The sequence below is a fragment of the Capsella rubella genome, unplaced genomic scaffold, assembly GCF_000375325.1.
Source record: "Capsella rubella cultivar Monte Gargano unplaced genomic scaffold, Caprub1_0 scaffold_8, whole genome shotgun sequence".
In the NCBI taxonomy this organism is placed as follows: domain Eukaryota; kingdom Viridiplantae; phylum Streptophyta; class Magnoliopsida; order Brassicales; family Brassicaceae; genus Capsella; species Capsella rubella.
This window is the reverse complement of record NW_006238916.1, coordinates 8,919,887-8,938,743: the sequence shown is the minus strand read 5'-3', so window position 1 is coordinate 8,938,743 and position 18,857 is coordinate 8,919,887. Positions and strand designations below refer to the sequence as shown.

Here is an 18,857-nt window from a genome sequence, read left to right as displayed (position 1 = left end):
AATGTTTTTGGTTAGGACTTAGGTGCGTCAATTTGGGTCAACTTTGGTTAGGACTGGATTATGTTAGATTCAAAAAAATTTAGCTGTTCAAAGTAAGCATAATCAAGTCTCGTTGCATAATTACATAGAAAACTCAATGATTATGTTTTTTTTCTTCACTCATTGACTCTTCCGCAATCACTCGCAGAAACACAGACATGCTATTGCGTTCGAATGCAATAACGTTTTGTACCACTTCCGCTCTGTAAAGAAGTAGTTCCTTTTTAATTATGGATATATAAATGTTTATATTTATATTGACAATATTGACTTTACATAAATTGCACATTGAATCAAATCATTTACTATGATTGATCTTTTGATATGAAACAGTGTACGTCTCAATACCCATATCCTTCTTCTTTTTTTTACTTCCGTTGCTATAGGGTTTTTGACAAGTTGAAGATTTTCTGTGGTTTTGGTCCATTCCTCAGGTTTTATTAATCTCTGCTTTTGGTTGTTACTATTCTTCGGTGTGGGTAAAACAAAAACTCAAGTCTCTTTTTTTTTTTTAATATATCATGGACAAGATAAGTGGGTTTTCTGATGATGAATTGCTTGTTAAGATCTTATCTTTTCTTCCAACAAAAGTTGCGGTAAGCACTAGTATTTTGTCCAAGCAATGGAAGTTTCTTTGGATGCGGGTGCCAAAACTTGAGTACGATGACGTTAGCATTTATACGAAACGAATTAAGACTCAACGTATGCTCTCCAAAGACGGTAACAGTATTAACGAATCTTTACTTATGTCGGAAGAAAGCCAGAGGATGCAGAGTTTTATCAACAAGAATCTGCCATTACATAGCTCTCCGGTCATAGAGAGCTTGTGTCTCAGATTTTCTACTGCGCCATTTCAACCTCAAGATGTCAAATGGTGGGTTGAGATTGCAGTTTCTCGTTCTCTTCAGGAGCTAAACCTCAATTATTTAGTTCCTTGTAATGCATTGCTGCCGAGTAGCTTGTATACTTGCAAATCACTTGTGACATTGAAACTAAAAGGCCGCGTTCTTGTGGATGTTCCTCAAGTTTTTGGCGGGCCTCCCCTCTTTGAAAACATTGCACCTTGAACGTGTGGTATACGCAGATGAAGAATCTCTTCAACGGCTTTTATCTAATTGCTCTGTTTTGGAAGATCTGGTTTTGAAACGATGTGCATATCAGAATGTGAAAAAGGTTGTTGTTATCATCCCGTCACTGCTTAGTTTATCCTTGGAGATATCAAAATTTGCTCCTGAAGCGTATGTGATAGATACTCCTTCTTTGAAGTATTTCAAAGCTACACATAGAGATACTCCCTCATGTTTGATAGTGAATATGCCTAAGCTGGAGGAGGTAGAGATCACTACTGGTCTTTCGTCAGGTATCAAGAACCTTCTTGAACATGTCATATCTGCCAAACGTCTTTCATTGTGCATAATAGACCAAAGTGCAGAGGTAATTGAATCCGTTGATAATCTTAAGTCTTTATTCTCATTATATCACTTTAGAATATTTAACCATCCTTTTTACAGGCTGTATATGGTGATGGTATTGTCTTTAAGGAGCTTGAACATCTGAAGTTTTGCATAGTTAACGCATATCGTTGGTCCAAGTTACTACTCTGGTTACTCAAAGCTTCTCCTAAGCTACGTGACTTGGAGTTCGATGTAAGTTTCTTCCAAAAGACTATTCATTTTGGTCAAATTCACTGTATCGTGCCCTTTCATCTAATTCCTATTGTTTTTTCTAATCTAAGGATAACTTTTCACGTGAACGTATGGATAACCTGGTTTGCTGAAAACAACTGACTAATGTTCCTCAATGTTTGTTGTCGAGTCTCCAAACTTTCAAGTGGTCAGGTGATCATGCCTCTGTAGAAGGGAAATATATTGCTACACATATCTTGAGAATTTCTTGCCAGTTAAAGACTGCAACAATCTCGATTGGGCAAGGATTGGATCCACAAAAGAAGCTTGAGATGGAGCTGGAGGTGAAAGATTGTTTCCGTGCTTCACCCTCATGCAACCTCGTATTTGAGTTTGATGATTCAAATTTTGAAAGAGATATCTATCTTCTTGCATATGACATCTTTTGTTGCATTTGAACTAGATGATTTTATAGCGGTTCTTCGATTAACTTTTCCAAAGAAACTTCCTCCATTTCTGTCACATGGCTTTCTTTATACATATTATGGAACTGTAATGAAGAGGTAATCATTTTCCATTTATCATCTTAATAAGTTTATAATCGCATTATAAAATTTAGTAGACGACGATATCTATTATGTTGTCACATGTGCAGTCTGTGTATCATGCTGGTCTTGTCTTCAGTTAGATTGAGCTATGGATAGACTACTATTATCGGTTGAAGATATGCTTTTACGGTTGTTCAAAGATTTCCTGAAACTGTGAATCCTCAATCTCTACGTCGATGCAAGTTTATTCGTTGACTCCTTTATTTGGTCTAAAATCATTGTATGGTACTAGTATTTATGGTGTAGCCTTAACAGTTTAATAATCACAATTACAAAGATTATAGTTTTTCTATGTTTTCCAAGAATATACGACGACGAATCAATACATATATTATCAAGTTCGAAACTAAAGTGATATTAAAAAAAAAAAAAAAATCGGAAGGCAAGCATTAATTTGCATTTGTTCATTGTTTTTTTCTCATATCCATAGAACTAGAGTTTGCTGCCACAAAAATAAAATAAATTAGAGTTTGACCACTTTTCTGACCTTATTCAAAAACGAAAAATATATAAAATACTCAAAAGATTATGTATTGGCACTTTATTTGTTTTCTTACGATTGAATTATTATCGATCGCTTCACAAAGTTAATTTTTCTATTTTTATTTAGCTTGTAAAATGGAAATATTAACAAATTAATTTATATAATTAGCACGAAACCTATTCCCTTTATTCTAAAAACTTATCATCCCCCAACCTTTAGATAATTGGAAATTTCTAGGGTCTTGTTCTCTTCTATATATTCCTCGGCTCTTCCTTGTATTTGTCTTGATCAGTCATTAAAAAAAAAAAAAAAAAAAAAACTCAAGTCTCTTCGCTTCTAAGGCCCTTGGTGTTGTCGCCGGTAGAATATTTTTGTGGTTATTGGAAGAGATGGACAAGATCACTGGGGTTTCCGAAGATGTATTGCTAGTGAAGATTCTATCGTTTCTTCCAACGAAAGATGCTGTAAGCACAAGTGTTTTGTCCAAGCAATGGAAGTATCTTTGGAAGCGGATGGTAAACCTTGAGTACGATGACACTCTGATCAAAACTAAACCAACTATATACCATAAGAGGTTCCGGCGTTTTGTTAAAAGAAATTTACAAATAGATAGAGAATCTGACTTAGAAAGCTTGTCTCTCAAGTTTAGTACTATGCCTTTTCAAACAGAGGATATCGAATCGTGGGTTCGATTCGCAGTTTCTCGCGGCGTACGTCACGTGAGTATTGCCTATTCTGCTGTTAAGAAGTGGCATACATTGCCGATGCCGTTTCACTTGTGTACTTGCAAAACGCTAGTTTCCTTGAAACTAGAAGCGGATATTTCAATATTTCATTATGTGGTTTGTCTTCCCTCTCTCAAAACTTTGCAACTTCAAAGTGTGAATATAGGGCAAGGTAGTCTTCAACGACTTCTATCTAGTTGCCCTGTTCTTGAGAATCTGACTTTGAGATTTATTCATCAAAAATGTTACGGCTGCAATGAAAAGAATGGTGTTATCGTCCCGTCTCTCCTGAGTTTATCCCTTGAGATAATAAATGATGTCACTGATCATCGATATGAGACACGTGGTCATTATGATGGATATGTGATAGATACTCCTTCTTTGAGGTACTTAAAATTTAATGATCGTTATAATCGTGCCTCTTCTTACCTTGAAAACATGCCTAAACTGGAGGAAGCATATATCGATACTGTATCCCCTAGCACCAGGAAGTTACTCGAACCAATCGCATCCGTCAAGCGTCTTTCATTATGCTTAACAGTCAGTGCACAGGTCACGAATCTTTTACCATCTTCAACAGATATCTAGAGCTCATTTAATTTACTAATTCTTGGTTTTTTTTTTGTTTTTTTATCATATAAGCAGGATGTGTATTCGGGTGGAATTGTCTTTCATCAGCTTGAACATCTTAAGCTATGTACATGCAATACATATTGGTCAACTTTACTTATCCATTTGCTCGAAGATTCTCCTAAACTACGAGTCCTCGAGCTCTATGTCCGTGTGAGTTTACTTAAATCATCAACTATCTTCTATTTTGGTATTAATTCACTCTATGTTTTAGCCTAACTCTTCTTTTTTTTTTTTAATCTCAGGATCATGTACCTATCAGTATGGCTCCAAAGGTTTACTGGAAGGATCAAGTGAGTTGTGTTCCTCAATGTTTTGCGAAGAGCCTCGAAATTTTCAAGTGGACAGGATACGAAGGAAGACAAGAAGAAATAGATGTGGCGGCATATATCTTGAACAATGCTCATTGCTTAAAGACTGCGACAATCTTGGCTGATGAGTTAATAATTGATCCTCATACATATAGGAAACGAAAGATGATTAATGAGTTGCTAACTTCTTCCCTCGCTTCAGCCACATGCAAGCTCACGTTTACTAAATGTGATTAGATGAATGACTCATTTGAAGAATTTGATATGGAATTTGCATCTACTCTCGATTGTTTAATCTCTCATTTGATATTTTACTTTTCATTGTCAAACCTCAGATTCGTTTTATTTTTTCAATTAATACAATTTTGTATTTATAGTTACTTTATTTATTATAAAAGTTTTAGTTACTAGTATTATTAAATAATAAATTATAATTATTAGATATGCGATCAACTATAAAATTATATTTTTTAGATATGCTATATAATAATCAAAAACACTGCTTAAATATTATTTATTGAATTCGAAATTAAAAGAGCTAGATTAATTAAGAAACCATTAGATATATGCTAGCTATAAAAATATAAGTATGTGATATGCTATTTAAAAACTTTTCAGTTTACTTTCTCAATAAAAGGTAAATTAAAACTGAAAATAAGATGTGCTAAGTTTTTAGGGGAATTCTCTTTAATACCACTAAAATAAGTATTTTCCAAAAATACTATTATGAAGTTTATTTTCTAAAAATACCACAAATTTATTTTTTCCCCCAAAAATACCACAAAATTATAAATTTTCAACATTCAAAACTAATTTATAAAGCCTAAACACCACGCCCTACCCCTAAAAACTATACTTCTACATCTTCAAAAAATCAATTTTTTTATGTTTATGGTATTTTTGGAAGTATAAAACTTTTATAGTTTTTTGGAAAAAAACAAATGGTGGTATTTTGAAAAAAAAAAAACTTAAAACATGCTATCCAAAGGTCTCAAGTTTTTATCGGTTTGGTTTATATATAATTTTTAATGTTAATTAGCCCCAAAAAAAAAAGTAGCAAAAACTTGATATATGTGAAAAAATATATTACTGATTATTATATTTTAATGTATCTCTTCTGAAATTTCGTCTAGTATATAATAATTTTCACAATGCGTTAGCCGTCAAAAGCACATATATAAAGATCAACTTGCGTTATCAACAAAGAACGACAACAAAGAAGATTAGGGTTTATATATCTGCGACGATGCAAAAGGTGAGTGCCAAACCTTTTGAAAAAGAACAATCAACGAAAGGTGAAATCCCTTTCTTTGATCATCCGATGATTTTGTTTCCCCCTTTAACCATCGCCAATCTTATATTACAGCTTTTGCTAAGGTTTTTTTTTTAGTTTTCGTCTCCCTTTTTTACATTTATCAGCTTTGCTAATCCATGTCTTTGATGTTCCAATGAATTAAAATTCCGATTCATAATTCAATCGCAAATCTTGGTTTTCTAATTTCGATTTTTTTCTTTCCTTTTTTCCTAGGTAAAATTCAGCTGAAAAAATCAGCAAAAATCTTGAATTATCAGATGGATCATTATGTCAACATCAGTGATCTTCCTGAAGATCTGCTCCTAAACATATTGTCTTTACTTCCAACAAAAGATATTGTTGCCACAAGTGGTGTATCGAAACGATGGAGATATCTCTGGAAGAAGGTACATAAACTCAGGTTCAATGATCAAATCTACGAAGGTAAAAAGTACGAGACCTTCCTTCACTTTGTTGAGAAAGCTTTGTTATTACATAAGGCTCTTCTAGCAAGCCTCACATTCAGAGTTGGTCCAAAGTGTACCGCTGATGATATTGGATTGTGGATTAGACTGGCCCTGGATCGAAATATCAGCGAGCTAATTATCAAACGTTATCGGGATCATGGACACATCACGTTATCTAGGAGACTATGCAACAGCACAAGCCTTGTTTCCTTAAAACTCAAGAATGCTATTCTCGAGACTATTTCTCTCCCAGCATGTTTCAGTTCACTCAAAACGCTTCACCTTGTATATGTGAAGTATTCAGGGGATGAATATGTTCGTAGTCTGTTATCAAGCTGCCCTTCACTTCAAAATCTTGTCGTGAAACGACACAATGAAGACAATGTCAAGAGATTCATTATTATAGTGCGATACTTACAGAGTTTGACGATGTACTTATCCCCGCTACATTATGTGGCGGATTCAGATGTGTATTACATAAACACACCTAATTTGAAGTACTTGAACATTAAAGATCATTGCACTGAGCAATACTCTTTTGAAGATATGCCTTACCTTGAAGAGGCTTACCTCGACGTTGCCTTCACCCATTCTGAGAAGTTTTTTGAATCTCTTTCCTCTGTCAAGAAACTTTCGTTATGCTTAAAGAAATCAAATGTAATTTTAGTAGCTTAAGCCATATAATTTTGTTTAATTGATTATTTTTACATGTTCTTAGAAATGCCTATGTCATGTGCAGGATCAGTATCTTGAGGGTGTTATCTTCTCTCAGCTTGTTCATTTGGAGCTGTGTACATGTGATGATTCAAAGTGGTTGAATCTACTTGCGAAGTTGCTTCAAAATTCTCCTAAACTTCGAGTGCTCAAGCTTAACGATAAGGTAAATTCAATTTTACATTACTTGTTATCATTTTGGTTTGATGATCTAAAAACCGACCAAGTTTTCTGTCCTGTCTATATTTTTCAGCAGAACCATAACGTTGGCAAGTATTGCTCTTCTTCGTGGAACCAGGAACCTAGTTATGTTCCAGAATGTTTGACTAAAACTCTTGAAGTTTTCGAGTGGGGAAACTATAAAGCAACATTCAAAGAGAGAGATATTGCGGTGTATGTCTTGAAGAATAGTCTTTGCTTAAAGAGGTTGGTAATCTCCCCCAAATTAAACATTTCAGAAGGGATTATTTGTGATCATCAGATTATCAAAGAAGACTTAGCCTCTCTGTTCCTTGGCTCGAGTTCTTGTGAACTTAAATTCGTCTGAGAGTACTCAACATGTTTCTTTCATAAGTATGCTGTCTGGTTCCTTTGTTTTAATTTTAGTATGTAATTACTCTGCTTTCAACAGTTCTCTGTTTTGTTTCTTGAGATAATCATTAATCCATAGAGATTGAGAGTTAAAGTATGACGCAAAATTCTGGATCTTCAGTCCCTTTCTAGACTTTGTTGTGAATAAATTATTTCACATTTCTTTTTTTCAATTCAATTTATGGTTTTTTGGATTTTTTTTTTTTTTTTTGTATTTTCGTCTTCTCCAAGTATAATATATTATTAGGATCAAATCAATAATTATGTATTTTGGATCAAATTAATAAATAATATAATTATTTTGGATTAACTTTTTTTTTTCTTCTCCAAGTATAATTTAATTATTAGTCACAAATCAACTCTTTTTTTTTACTACCATATAATATTAGATTCTTGTCCCATTTTACAAAATTGAGTCCATGAATTATATATTTTTCCTCATATATATTATCTAATCATCCGATTGCCACACTAATTATTGAATTTATAGGTATAAGATAACACTTATCTTAACTATCATACATATTATGATAAAAGTCTCAAGATATTATATGAATAATTAGATGATAATTGATATTTTACTCTTCTAATCAAGAAAAAGAACGTCTACTCATAATATTGTATGCTCTTCATGCGTAATGGTCAAGCAATTTTACTTATAAAGAGGCAATTAATAAACCTAAGCCTAATCAAACATATATTATTTTTTCACTTTGTCTCTTAGGAAGTAAATGGAGAAACTCCAACCAAGTTCACCAGAAGCTGAAACTTGTTGTGGGTGGATTGAAGATAGGATCAGTGTATTACCAGATGATTTGATCGTTGAAATATTGTCGCTTATCCCGACCAAAGATGCAGTCACCACAATGGTTTTGTCAAAACGATGGCGATCTATTTGGACGATTGTCCCTAAAATAGTGTGCATGGAAAGACATCATGATGGATGCAAGAGCATTTCACGGTTTATTGACAAGACACTGGAGCTTCACAAGGCACCTATACTTGAAACTTTGTGTATCCAACTCGGTCCACAAAGTCCTGCCGATACAGAAATTGGAAAGTGGGTTGAAAACGCGGTTGGTCGTGGTCTGAAAGAGCTTGAAGTCGAGCTCCAATGGACCTCAGAGCCGACCAACTTTCCTAAGAGCCTTTACAACTGCAAAACGCTTGTGATATTGAAGCTTTCGGACAAGATTCTCGTGGATGTTCCTTCCTCGGTTTGCCTCCCATCTCTCAAAGTTTTGTCCCTTGTAAGTGTAACATATAAAGACGACGACTCCCTTGTTCGGCTTTTATCAAGCTGTCATGTTCTTAAATATATGTATGTGAAACGACATGAAAATGACAATGTGGCTAAGTTCGTTGTTGATGTTCCTTCTCTACAATTCTTCACATATGAGAATACCCCATTGACAGATGAAGGTGTAGGAGAACACGTTGGGTCCTTGTTCATAAATTCCCCAGCTCTAACGGATTTTAACATGCGTGATGTGTCGGGAGATACTTTCTTGGTCGACAACATGCCTCACCTAGATGTGATGCTTCTCCAAGTTTATTCTTACCTTGACAACAAGTTTCTGAGATCTATTTCCGCAGTCGCGTCTCTCACGTTCTTTTTAATTAAAGAAACGGTAATGATATATATATATATATATATATATATATATATATATATATATATTTGTTTGTTATTGTTATAATTATATTTTCTCGATCTACTTATATGTTTTGTTGTATTCATCGCAGGTTGCAAATAATATTAGCACCATTACTTTCTCCCGACTTATAGATTTGAAGCTATATATCTTTGAGTGGTTTGATTGGTTGAAACCAGTTATGCTTTTTCTCAGTAATTGTCCCAATCTTAAAGTTCTTAGGATTAGTTTTGTAAGTACCATCCTTACTCTTTCTCAAGTTTTGTAGATGCAATTTTGGTGGACTAACTAATAACTAAAGTAAATGTGTATGTATCACTAGTTTGCTTCTCAGGGACCGTCGTTAATGTGGAACCATCCGAACCAACCAAGTTCTGTTCCTGAATGCTTTTTGTCCCATCTCAAGATATTTGAATGTGTCGAATATAAAGACATAGAAGAAGAAAAAGAACTTGTGACGTACATCATAGTCAACTCAAAGTGTTTAGAGAGGGCGACGATCAGTGTGGCTACTACTCTTAGCCTTGAAGAGCAAGTGAAGGTGAAAACGGAGTTAGAATCGATGTTTAGAGTTTTAACACCTCATTTTCTGTTCGAGTGAAAACTTATCGTTGGAGTCTGCTGTATGCTAATTGATGTTTAAGATAAATTCTAACTTATGTAGTTATATATATGTACATGTATAAAGGCAATATACTGTATGTTGCTTTCATCAATCACACCTACATCAAAATCCAGTTAATAAAAAAAACAAACTTGTTCATAGTGTATTCCACCGTCCTAGTAGTCTAGTACATTTAAGAATTAAGACTATGCACATGTGAAACAGAGGGGTTGAATCTACTTACGTACTCAGATATTCTCCCAAACTTGACAATGTACATATATTTCAATTTTTCAACCCAAGTTCTTCACCTTCTTTGACATTATATTTTGTGTCCCATGCGCACAATATTTTTAACTTTATCTTTTTTATATAAATGGTTTGCTCTGTTGGTGATTAAACACCTTCTGCTCGGGGGAGAGGGTTCCATTTAGTTTGATGAAGTTTTGATATGATCTGTATGATCAAGGGATTTCAATTAAACAGGATTCTCTTTACACATCCAGAATTAAATTAAATAAAATGCATAATCGAATATTAGATAATGAATTTAATATTAAATTAGGACATAATGAAATTTATATATATATAAAGTTTAGCTTTTTTTTTGGTAATGTATATAACGTTTAGCTAAATTTCCCTATTTATATTTATAATTAATTTATGAATGGAGGAGTTAGTTTGGATATTGTTTGTTTTTAGGTTATTATCTCCTGAGATTCTTATATTATCCCTCATTCGTTTTTTTTTTTTTTTGTTGTTGTTGATGTTTTCATACCTTTATCTCTCCGGATGCTGAAAGCTCTTGAATTATGGACAGGTTAAGTTACTTGCATGATGAGGTTCTTTTGGATATATTGTCGTTTCTGCCTAGTGCTAAAGAGGTTGTGTCCACAATGGTTTTGTCAAAACGGTGGCGATTTCTTTGGAAGATGGTGCCAAGGCTTGTGTACGATGATAGCTATCAGACCACTGAGAAGGGAAATTTTTCGACCTTTGTAGACAGGTCTTTGGTGTTGCACAAGGCTCCAGTTCTAGAAACTTTGCATTTCAAACTCGGTAAAATCTCTGGTTCCGGATATACTCTGGTTAGTGCTGCAGATTATAAATCGTGTGTGCGCGAACTGGTTGTAGAGATTGATATTTCTCCTAGTAGTAGTCAGACTCCAGTGGTGGTTCCATGGAGCTTGTATAGTCGCATTTGTACAATGCTTGCGAGCTTGATACTACATAACGTGGTTCTGGTGGAATTTTCTGCCCCAGTTTCTTTTCCATCCCTAAAAGAGTTAGAGCTTAAATCCGTGAAGTACTCTGGTAATGAGTCTGTCAACAAGCTTATATCCAGTTGTCCTGTTCTTGAATACTTGGCTGTAGAACAATGTAAAGGGGACAATCTCACCACTTTGAGAGTTAGAGTGCCATCACTAAAGCGTTTATCCTTAATAGAACATGAAAACAATGTTGTTCATGAGTTTGTGATAGATGCTCCTTCTTTGGAACGCTTGAAGATTGTTGATTATTCTCTTGGGTCTCGTATCGTTGAGAGTAATATGAGCAGGATCATCACCGCAAGTATCGACTTGTGGTCTCCTCAAACAGAGCAGCTTTTGGATTCTCTAACTTCAGCCAAAAGTTTTTTTCTCTGCCTACCAAACTCAAAGGTAACATGTTGTTTACTACTCATTCACTTTATTTGATATGGTCACTAATTAGTGATGGAACTATCATGCAAGCACTGAAATTATGCAGGATGCGTATCCTGTTGGTAGAATATTTCGGTCTCTTGTACATTTAACTATATGCACATGTGAGACAGAATGGTTGAACGTACTTATACGTGTGCTGAGAGATTCCCCTAATTTAAAATCTCTCAAAATTCAAAAGGTATGTACATATATTTCACCTCAGTTCATTCAATGTCATTGAGATAAAGGTTACTTTTACCAGTACTATGTCGACTGATATATATGTTGTGATGTACTTGTATCTGGTCAGTACCATTGCTTTCGGAGTGGCGAGAGGCGCCCGTGCTGGAAAGAAACGAGCTTGGTGCCTGAATATCTGTTACCTAGCCTTGAAACCTTTGAATTGGTAGATTATGGAGGAACAGAAACAGAGAAAGAAGTAGTAGCATTCATCTTAAGAATCGCAAGCTGTTTAAAGCAGGCCACTATAAAGACCTCTAAACCCATTGACCACGACAAGAAACTTGAGATGCTTAAGGATTTTCCAGTATCATCTAGGCGTTCACCAGCTTGTCTGCTTGCTTTCAGCTGGAGCTGTGCTATACCTTAATCTTAGATGAGCAACTATAACTTGTTATATTTATTTATTTTTAGAGCGTTTTAATTTTTAAGCGTCTCTGCGTACTAAAAAAAAAAAAAACATCAAGATCTATCTTCTTTACGTTATATATTACACTCTTTTTGTCTCTTAATATTAGGAAAAGGTTCTTGGTCCTCTTGAGTCTTTAGCTTCGGGGTTGCTCTCTTTGTTGGTGATGTAACATATTAGTTGGAGAAGTGGTTGGGTTCGTTTAGATAAAGTCCACGAACTTGTTATATGTTTATATTTTTCTTTATTTTGGCTGGCTGGTTTTTTTTCAACTTATTGCTTTGCATGCTAGAAGAAAACACAAAGGCCTCGATTGGTAACCATGATTTAGGAAAAAAATGAGAAGGAATGTGACATTCCTCTTTATTCCTCAATTTTTTTACCGTTTACAAGCAATCATTTTTCCACATCATTCCTCTACATTCCTCACAAAATGAGGAACAATAGAACAAAAATGTTCCTCCCCAAAATTGATAAGGAACAAATGGAACAAAAAAAAAACAAATATTAAAATTCGTTTTTATTTTAAAATAAATAAAAAATTATTTATTAATAATATTTTAATCTCATAATATAATATTTTTCATATTTTTATCATGTATTGACATTAAAAAATATTTTGATATGAATTTCATCTTAAAAAATCTTACTATACATTATTTAAAATTTGTATGGATAGTAAAACATATTTAAGAGATGTTTATATCATAAATAACAAATAAAAAATTACTATAATCTATAATAGGTTAATATAAATTATTAATTTTTAACATTAAATATTTAAATTCATTCAAAAATATATTTTCAAATTAGTGTCAAATTCATTATATATAAATTATATCTAGTATTATTATTAAAAGTTGATTTATTTAATCAAATATATTATAAAAGATAGTGTTATTGTTTGGTTACCATTTATTATTTTGTTCTTCTCTGCATGTTTTCCTTTCATTCCTCAAAAGTTGTTTATTCCGTTCCGTATTGTTCTTTTTGTTCTTTTTCCTTTTGTTCCTCTAATGGTTACCAGTAGAAGCCAAAGATATACTCCATAGGTAAAGTTTCCCATGCTGGAGGAGTGTGTTCCATGGGTAGGTCTTTTGAGTTAACATAAAGTATACATTTCAGAGTGACATCAATGTTTTTAATATTTTTAATATATAAATTTTTGGGGGAAAAAACTTTAAAATATCTCATCTGTTAATTTTTTATTTGGAAGTTTAATATCCACACTTTCAATCTGAATAAAATATTTTTTTAGTATATTAATTCATTGTTTATATATCTGTTGGTTGAATCATACTCAAGCTAAGTGTATATAAATGGATCATCTTTGATAAAAACAAATTAATATGACAAGTGTATATAAATTGATCATCTTTGATAGATATATAAATAATAAATTAATATGACAGAAAATAATAAACAAGACATTTTTATTCCAATATTAAACTCACAAATAAAAAAATAGATAGATATTTTTATGCTTTTTCCCTGTCCAAAATTAGACTGGTTTATCAAAGAGCGAGTTAATAATGTGATATTATTGTGTTGTTTGTACTGTGTACAAGAAGAGGAAAGGTCTTGTGGACCTTGTGGTTGTTGGATATAATTAAGGAGAGTTAAAAGAGTCATTAATTTAATTTTATCTGTCTACCGAATATGAATCGACGTTTTGTAACCCTTGTTTTTTTCTCTTTTTTTAGGCAAGGTTACATGTTCTAGGTTAATCTCTTTTGTATTATCCTAAACTCTTCATATTAATATGATATTTACATGTTTATCAAAAAAAAAAAAAAATGAATCGACATTTAATTTTTGGAAGTTATACCGCTCAAAATCAATTAGGGTTCGTATTTGAAGAGGAGTTGGTGCCATAAACAAAAGAAGCTGCTCCTCTTTCTTCGTTGAAAGAAATACACCGGAGGGGTCTGATTAAGGTATTTGCCTTTTTTGTGATATTGTTTGATTTTGTATGAGTTAGGATTCATCTGACTCGCTTTCTGTTTGTGAGTTCTGTTCTTGGGTATAGTTTTGCTTTAACCATGTCTTTGCTATTTATAACTGTCTGTTTGGTTTCTGGGAGAACACACAACACTTAGAGTTCACATTGTTTGTTCGTGTTTATGATGTATTTTAGGCTTATTGGTGTTAGGGAAATCTGAAGAAGCTAAAAGGTCAGAGATTTGAAAGGAGAAGGTCGTATGGATTTGATCAGCCAGCTACCTGACGCGGTGCTCTTGGTAATATTGTCGTCACTGCATGCCAAAGATGTTGTGGCTACAATGGTTTTGTCTAAACGATGGCAGTTTCTTTGGATGTTTGTGCCAAGACTCTTATACGATGCTAGTTATCAGAATATTGAGTATGGAAGATTTTCGCGCTTTGTAGACAAGTATTTGCTTTTGCACGAGGCTCCGACTCTAGAAACTTTGCATTTTAAACTTGGTGAAAGGTCTGGAGCTGTTGACATTGGAGTATGGACCAGAACTACAGTTAGACGCAGTGTGAGTGAGCTGATTATTGAGATGGACTGTTCTTCCAGTAAAGCTCCAGTTATACTTCCAAGAAGTTTGTATGCATGCTGTACAATGCTTGTGACCTTGAAGCTAAACAACGTGATTCTTGTGGATTTTTCTTCTTTGGTTTCTTTCACATCCCTCAAAACTTTGAGCCTTTCATCTGTGAGGTATCCAAACGATGCTTTTGTCAAGAGGCTTTTATCCAATTGCCTTGTTCTTGAAGCCTTACTTGTGGAACGAGACCCCAATGACAATGTGACCATTTTCACTGTTGTGGTGCACTCTCTAAAGAGTTTATTCTTACGTGAGTCACCAAAAAGTGTTAATAATGATGCACGTGGGTTTGTCATTGATGCTCCTTCTTTGGAGTGCTTCGATGTTCTTGATCATAACGGTGGGTTTTGTGTTATCGAAAATGATATGCGTAACATTGTAACAGCAAATGTTGATGTCACTTACATTCATCCTGGGAAGATTTTGGGGTCTATTACTTTTGCCAAGCGTCTCTGTTTATGTTTATCAACTTCAAAGGTATTTCTTTCATTTTATTTTTGGAATCACTTGTTAAACGGCAATGGAAACAATATGTAATCTCTTGTAATAAAACCTGTTGCGGCTACGGACCTTGTGTACTAATTATTCTCACATTGTCTCTTGTGCAGAATGCATATTCTGATGGTAGTGTCTTCCACCGTCTTGTAAATTTACAGATATGCACATGTGAGACAGAGTGGTTGGATCTACTCATGTGTCTGCTCAGAGATTCCCCTAAGCTACGGGATATCAAACTTCAACAGGTATATATGTATTTCAGGCTATAATATTTAATTTCCTTGGATCTACTCATGTGTTTGCATACATGCTGTACAATGCTAGTGACCTTGAAGCTAGTCAACGTAATTCTTCAAGATTTTACTTCCTTTGGTTCTTTCCCATCTTTTTAAAAAATGACGCTTATATCCATGAAGTACCCAGGTGATGATTTTGTCAACAGGCTTTTATCAAGCAGTCACATTCTTGAAGACTTAATGGTGGAGCAATGTCTTGATGACAATGTGACTGTTTTCACCGTTAGAGTGCCTTCTCTAAAGCAGTTATTCGTCTGTAAATCACCAGGCAAACATAGAGATGCTGCAGATGGGTTTGTGATAAATGCTCCTTCTTTGGAGTCATTGGAGATTCTTGATTATACGGGTGGGTTTTGTGTCATTGAGAATGAGATGCCTAATATTGTAATAGCAGATATTGACTTGAATCATAGTCAGCCCGTGAATATATTGAGTTCTGTTACTTCAGTCAAGTTTCTCTATTTATGTTTATCAACGGCAGAGGTATTGTTTCCTTGTTCATTCAAGTTTTTGTTTCTATCATTCTACCATATGCACCATTGGAAATACTTGGTATTCTTGTGATCAAGTATCTTGACACTAATATTGCTTGTAATTATTCTGTCTTGTATGCAGGATGCATATCCTGTTGGTAGTGTCTTCCATCATCTTGTATGTTTAACGGCCAACACAGTCGCACGATCATATACCGAACATGGCCATTGTAAACTTTAGAGACCTTTAGATATCTATAACGGTCTCAAAACAAATAAGAGGAATGAGGTTTGACATAAGTCTTTGCTTTTTTAGAGGTTCTGTACTGTGCTGAGAAGTGAGAAGTGTCATCTTTAATCAACTATCAAACTTTCTTGGACCTACTACTATATTCAAAGTATTATAAGAATCATTTAAAATTTCAACTAACATTTGTATATTAGTATAAATATCTTTAGATTTATATGAACTCGCATCTTTTTAGAAAGAGGAAGCCCACTAGTGATTGCAGTACTACATCATATTTAAATATACATCCAGCTTTACTCTCTTATCCCACCATCGTCCTTATATTTCGACGAAATTGTGTCTCTCTAACAGATTTAAAGATTATGTATTCGTTTTTATTTTCTTTGTTTGATCTAAGAGGAATCTGTTTATAGATCATAAATCTATTTGGTTACTTCTGATTTTGATGCGTCAGGTGAGTTTTGATTTCTTTGTCTTCCCTCTCTGTACTTTTTTGTTTGCATCCGGTGTTATTTGTGAATCTCTGTTTCTTATGAAATTTTTCACTTCTCAGTGAGCTTTGAAAGTGAGAAGAGACAGCTCAAAATTTCATAGACACTAAAGGATAGTATCAGGTTTTTTTTTTTTTTTTTAACAAGCTCTTTTTCTATAATGGATTTTATAAATCAGTTGCCTGAAGCGCTGCTCTTGAGAATATTGTCTTTACTGCCAGCCAAGGATGTTGTGGCCACAATGGTTTTGTCTAAACGGTGGGAGTTGCTTTGGACACTAGTGCCTAAACTCATATATGATGATAGTTATCAAAATATCGAGTATGGAAGCTTTTCTCGGTTTGTAGACAAGTCTTTGCTTTTGCACGAGGCACCTGTTATAGAAATTTTGTGTTTCAAGCTTGGTAGAAGGTGCGATGCTGCAGATATCAGTGTATGGACCAGAACTGCAGTTAAACGCTGTGTACGTTGCTTGATTGTTGACATTGATTGTTCTTCAAGTAAGATTCCTTTCATACTTCCAAAGAGTTTATATACAGGCTGTACAATGCTTGTGACCTTGAAACTAAACAGCGTGGTTATTTTGGAAGTTTCTTCCTTGGTTTCTTTTCCATCCCTCAAAACTTTGAGCCTTTCATCTGTGAGGTATCCAAACGATGCTTTTGTCAAGAGGCTTTTATCCAATTGCCTTGTTCTTGAAGCCTTACTTGTGGAACGAGACCCCAATGACAATGTGACCATTTTCACTGTTATAGTGCATTCTCTAAAGAGTTTATTCTTACGTGAGTCACCAAAAAGTGTTAAGAATGATGCTCGTGGGTTTGTCATTGATGCTCCTTCTTTGGAGTGCTTAGACATTGTTGATCATAAGGGTGGGTTTTGTATCATTGAGAATGATATGCCTAAAATTGTAAAGGCTGATGTTGACGTCCTTTATGTTCATCCTGGGAAGATTTTGGGGTCTATTACTTCTGCCAAGCGTCTCCATCTGTGTTTATCAACTTCAAAGGTATTTCTTTGATTATCTTATTTATTAAACGGCAATGGAAACAACCTGTAATCTCTTGTGATAAAACCTGTTGTGGCCACAGTCCTTCAAGTACTTAATATCTCTTATTCTATCTCATATATGTAGAATGCATATCCTGTTGGTAGTGTCTTCCACCGTCTTGTGCATTTAAGGCTGTGCACATGTGAGACAGAATGGCTGAATCTACTCATGCGTATACTAATAGACTCCCCTAAGTTACGGGAGCTCATCCTTGAAAAGGTACATATGTATCTATTTCAGCCCAAATTATTCAGTTCCCTTGGATCAGTATATATGTTGATCTAATACACTGTACTTCTGTCTCATCAATTTAATTCAGTACCATGAGCAGCCATATGAAGCTAGTCTATGCTGGAGTGAACCTAGCTCTATCCCTGAGTGTGTGATATCAAGTCTTGAAACTCTGGAATGGGTAAAATATGAAGGAACTGAGGAAGAGAAAGATGTATCGACATTTATCTTAAGAAATGCAAAATGTTTAAAGAAGGCAACTATCTCCTCCAACTCCAACGATCCCAACAAGAAACTTCAGATGCTCAAGGAATTGTCATCGTCCCCCAGACGCTCACCTACCTGCCAGCTTATATTTGACTGAAGCTATTAAGGTAATATGATCATCTGTTGGTATGTCAATGTTTGACTCGAATCTTAGTTATGTTGAAAGGTTATGTTTGAGCTATTTGAATTTCTTATGTTTTTGGCTTTATGCTCTCTGAGAGACTTACGGAAGAACCATTGTCTTACTTGGTTTATCAGCATTAAGCATTGTTTTGGTCTTTTCTCCTTTTATGTAAATGTAGTGTAGCTTGGTATTTAAATTTCTTATGTTGTTCCTCAACCTCTCTGCTTACTAGAAGAAATATACATAAGAACTATTATCTTACGTTCGATTTTCTGCAGCATCATTATTCATCTTATGAGTCTTTTTTTTTTTTGTTGAAAAAGACATCTTATGAGTAGTTTCTCTTCTTCTGTAACATTTTTTTTTTTCAATTACGTATGGTTGGACTTAACCTTTCACAAACTTTGCTGGTTATGTTAGTGTCCCATTTCCTAGTTTAAAATAACTGTTACTGAATTTGAACCGATAGCTAAATAAGTTTGGTGTGGTGGCTCTTTTTGGAACAGGCCAGTTTTTTCTTTT

The 18,857-nt window shown here is 34.3% G+C and overlaps 7 protein-coding genes across 8 annotated transcripts; all 7 read left to right on the top strand.

Annotated features, from left to right (window-relative positions):
• The first annotated feature begins 560 nt into the window (after positions 1-560).
• Positions 561-2,122, top strand: LOC17875225 (putative FBD-associated F-box protein At5g56410). Its single transcript, XM_023777652.1, is given in 4 exon segments — positions 561-1,073; positions 1,075-1,485; positions 1,551-1,685; positions 1,775-2,122. Coding segments are annotated over 4 exon segments (1,407 nt in total).
• Positions 2,123-3,145: 1,023 nt separating this feature from the next.
• On the top strand, positions 3,146-7,608 carry LOC17876439 (putative FBD-associated F-box protein At5g56410). The gene is made up of 6 exons (XM_023777651.1): positions 3,146-4,033; positions 4,127-4,264; positions 4,357-4,651; positions 5,951-6,840; positions 6,923-7,063; positions 7,151-7,608. The coding sequence occupies exons 1-6, from the start codon at positions 3,146-3,148 to the stop codon at positions 7,442-7,444; spliced, it is 2,646 nt and encodes an 881-aa protein (XP_023633419.1). The 3' UTR covers positions 7,445-7,608.
• Positions 7,609-8,219: 611 nt separating this feature from the next.
• On the top strand, positions 8,220-9,744 carry LOC17875064 (putative F-box/FBD/LRR-repeat protein At1g22000). The gene is made up of 3 exons (XM_023777650.1): positions 8,220-9,119; positions 9,235-9,375; positions 9,466-9,744. The coding sequence occupies exons 1-3, from the start codon at positions 8,220-8,222 to the stop codon at positions 9,742-9,744; spliced, it is 1,320 nt and encodes a 439-aa protein (XP_023633418.1).
• An 815-nt stretch (positions 9,745-10,559) lies between these two features.
• LOC17876700 (putative FBD-associated F-box protein At5g56390) lies at positions 10,560-12,042 on the top strand. Its single transcript, XM_006281647.1, has 3 exons — positions 10,560-11,408; positions 11,497-11,631; positions 11,743-12,042. Exons 1-3 carry the CDS (start codon positions 10,560-10,562, stop codon positions 12,040-12,042), a joined length of 1,284 nt encoding a protein of 427 aa, XP_006281709.1.
• A 2,240-nt stretch (positions 12,043-14,282) lies between these two features.
• On the top strand, positions 14,283-15,302 carry LOC111829073 (probable FBD-associated F-box protein At1g32375). The gene is made up of 2 exons (XM_023777760.1): positions 14,283-15,119; positions 15,252-15,302. The coding sequence occupies exons 1-2, from the start codon at positions 14,283-14,285 to the stop codon at positions 15,300-15,302; spliced, it is 888 nt and encodes a 295-aa protein (XP_023633528.1).
• A 245-nt stretch (positions 15,303-15,547) lies between these two features.
• On the top strand, positions 15,548-16,162 carry LOC17876207 (putative FBD-associated F-box protein At5g50270). The gene is made up of 2 exons (XM_023777649.1): positions 15,548-15,931; positions 16,064-16,162. Exons 1-2 carry the CDS (start codon positions 15,548-15,550, stop codon positions 16,160-16,162), a joined length of 483 nt encoding a protein of 160 aa, XP_023633417.1.
• Positions 16,163-16,509: 347 nt separating this feature from the next.
• LOC17876878 (probable FBD-associated F-box protein At1g32375) lies at positions 16,510-18,525 on the top strand. 2 transcript variants are annotated; one of them, XM_023789088.1, is made up of 5 exons: positions 16,510-16,625; positions 16,725-16,785; positions 16,884-17,671; positions 17,798-17,932; positions 18,033-18,525. In XM_023789088.1, the coding sequence occupies exons 3-5, from the start codon at positions 16,904-16,906 to the stop codon at positions 18,306-18,308; spliced, it is 1,179 nt and encodes a 392-aa protein (XP_023644856.1). In that variant the 5' UTR covers positions 16,510-16,625; positions 16,725-16,785; positions 16,884-16,903; the 3' UTR covers positions 18,309-18,525. The 2 variants fall into 2 exon arrangements, with proteins under 2 accessions (XP_023644856.1, XP_006281892.1); XM_006281830.2 differs by lacking the exons at positions 16,510-16,625; positions 16,725-16,785 and having other exon boundaries at positions 16,823-17,671.
• The last annotated feature ends 332 nt before the right edge of the window (positions 18,526-18,857 follow it).

Coding starts and splice junctions, on each gene's coding strand:
- LOC17876439 (XM_023777651.1), top strand. CDS start 3,146: ATGGACAAGATCACTGGGGTTTCCGAAGATGTATTGCTAGTGAAGATT. Junction 4,034..4,126: donor GCTTAACAGTCAGTGCACAG/GTCACGAATCTT, acceptor TCATATAAGCAG/GATGTGTATTCGGGTGGAAT. Junction 7,064..7,150: donor TGCTCAAGCTTAACGATAAG/GTAAATTCAATT, acceptor TATATTTTTCAG/CAGAACCATAACGTTGGCAA.
- LOC17875064 (XM_023777650.1), top strand. CDS start 8,220: ATGGAGAAACTCCAACCAAGTTCACCAGAAGCTGAAACTTGTTGTGGG. Junction 9,120..9,234: donor TCTTTTTAATTAAAGAAACG/GTAATGATATAT, acceptor TATTCATCGCAG/GTTGCAAATAATATTAGCAC. Junction 9,376..9,465: donor AAGTTCTTAGGATTAGTTTT/GTAAGTACCATC, acceptor ATGTATCACTAG/TTTGCTTCTCAGGGACCGTC.
- LOC17876700 (XM_006281647.1), top strand. CDS start 10,560: ATGGACAGGTTAAGTTACTTGCATGATGAGGTTCTTTTGGATATATTG. Junction 11,409..11,496: donor TCTGCCTACCAAACTCAAAG/GTAACATGTTGT, acceptor GAAATTATGCAG/GATGCGTATCCTGTTGGTAG. Junction 11,632..11,742: donor AATCTCTCAAAATTCAAAAG/GTATGTACATAT, acceptor GTATCTGGTCAG/TACCATTGCTTTCGGAGTGG.
- LOC111829073 (XM_023777760.1), top strand. CDS start 14,283: ATGGATTTGATCAGCCAGCTACCTGACGCGGTGCTCTTGGTAATATTG. Junction 15,120..15,251: donor AGCGTCTCTGTTTATGTTTA/TCAACTTCAAAG, acceptor TTCTCACATTGT/CTCTTGTGCAGAATGCATAT.
- LOC17876207 (XM_023777649.1), top strand. CDS start 15,548: ATGACGCTTATATCCATGAAGTACCCAGGTGATGATTTTGTCAACAGG. Junction 15,932..16,063: donor TATGTTTATCAACGGCAGAG/GTATTGTTTCCT, acceptor TCTTGTATGCAG/GATGCATATCCTGTTGGTAG.
- LOC17876878 (XM_006281830.2), top strand. CDS start 16,823: ATGGATTTTATAAATCAGTTGCCTGAAGCGCTGCTCTTGAGAATATTG. Junction 17,672..17,797: donor TGTGTTTATCAACTTCAAAG/GTATTTCTTTGA, acceptor TCATATATGTAG/AATGCATATCCTGTTGGTAG. Junction 17,933..18,032: donor GGGAGCTCATCCTTGAAAAG/GTACATATGTAT, acceptor AATTTAATTCAG/TACCATGAGCAGCCATATGA.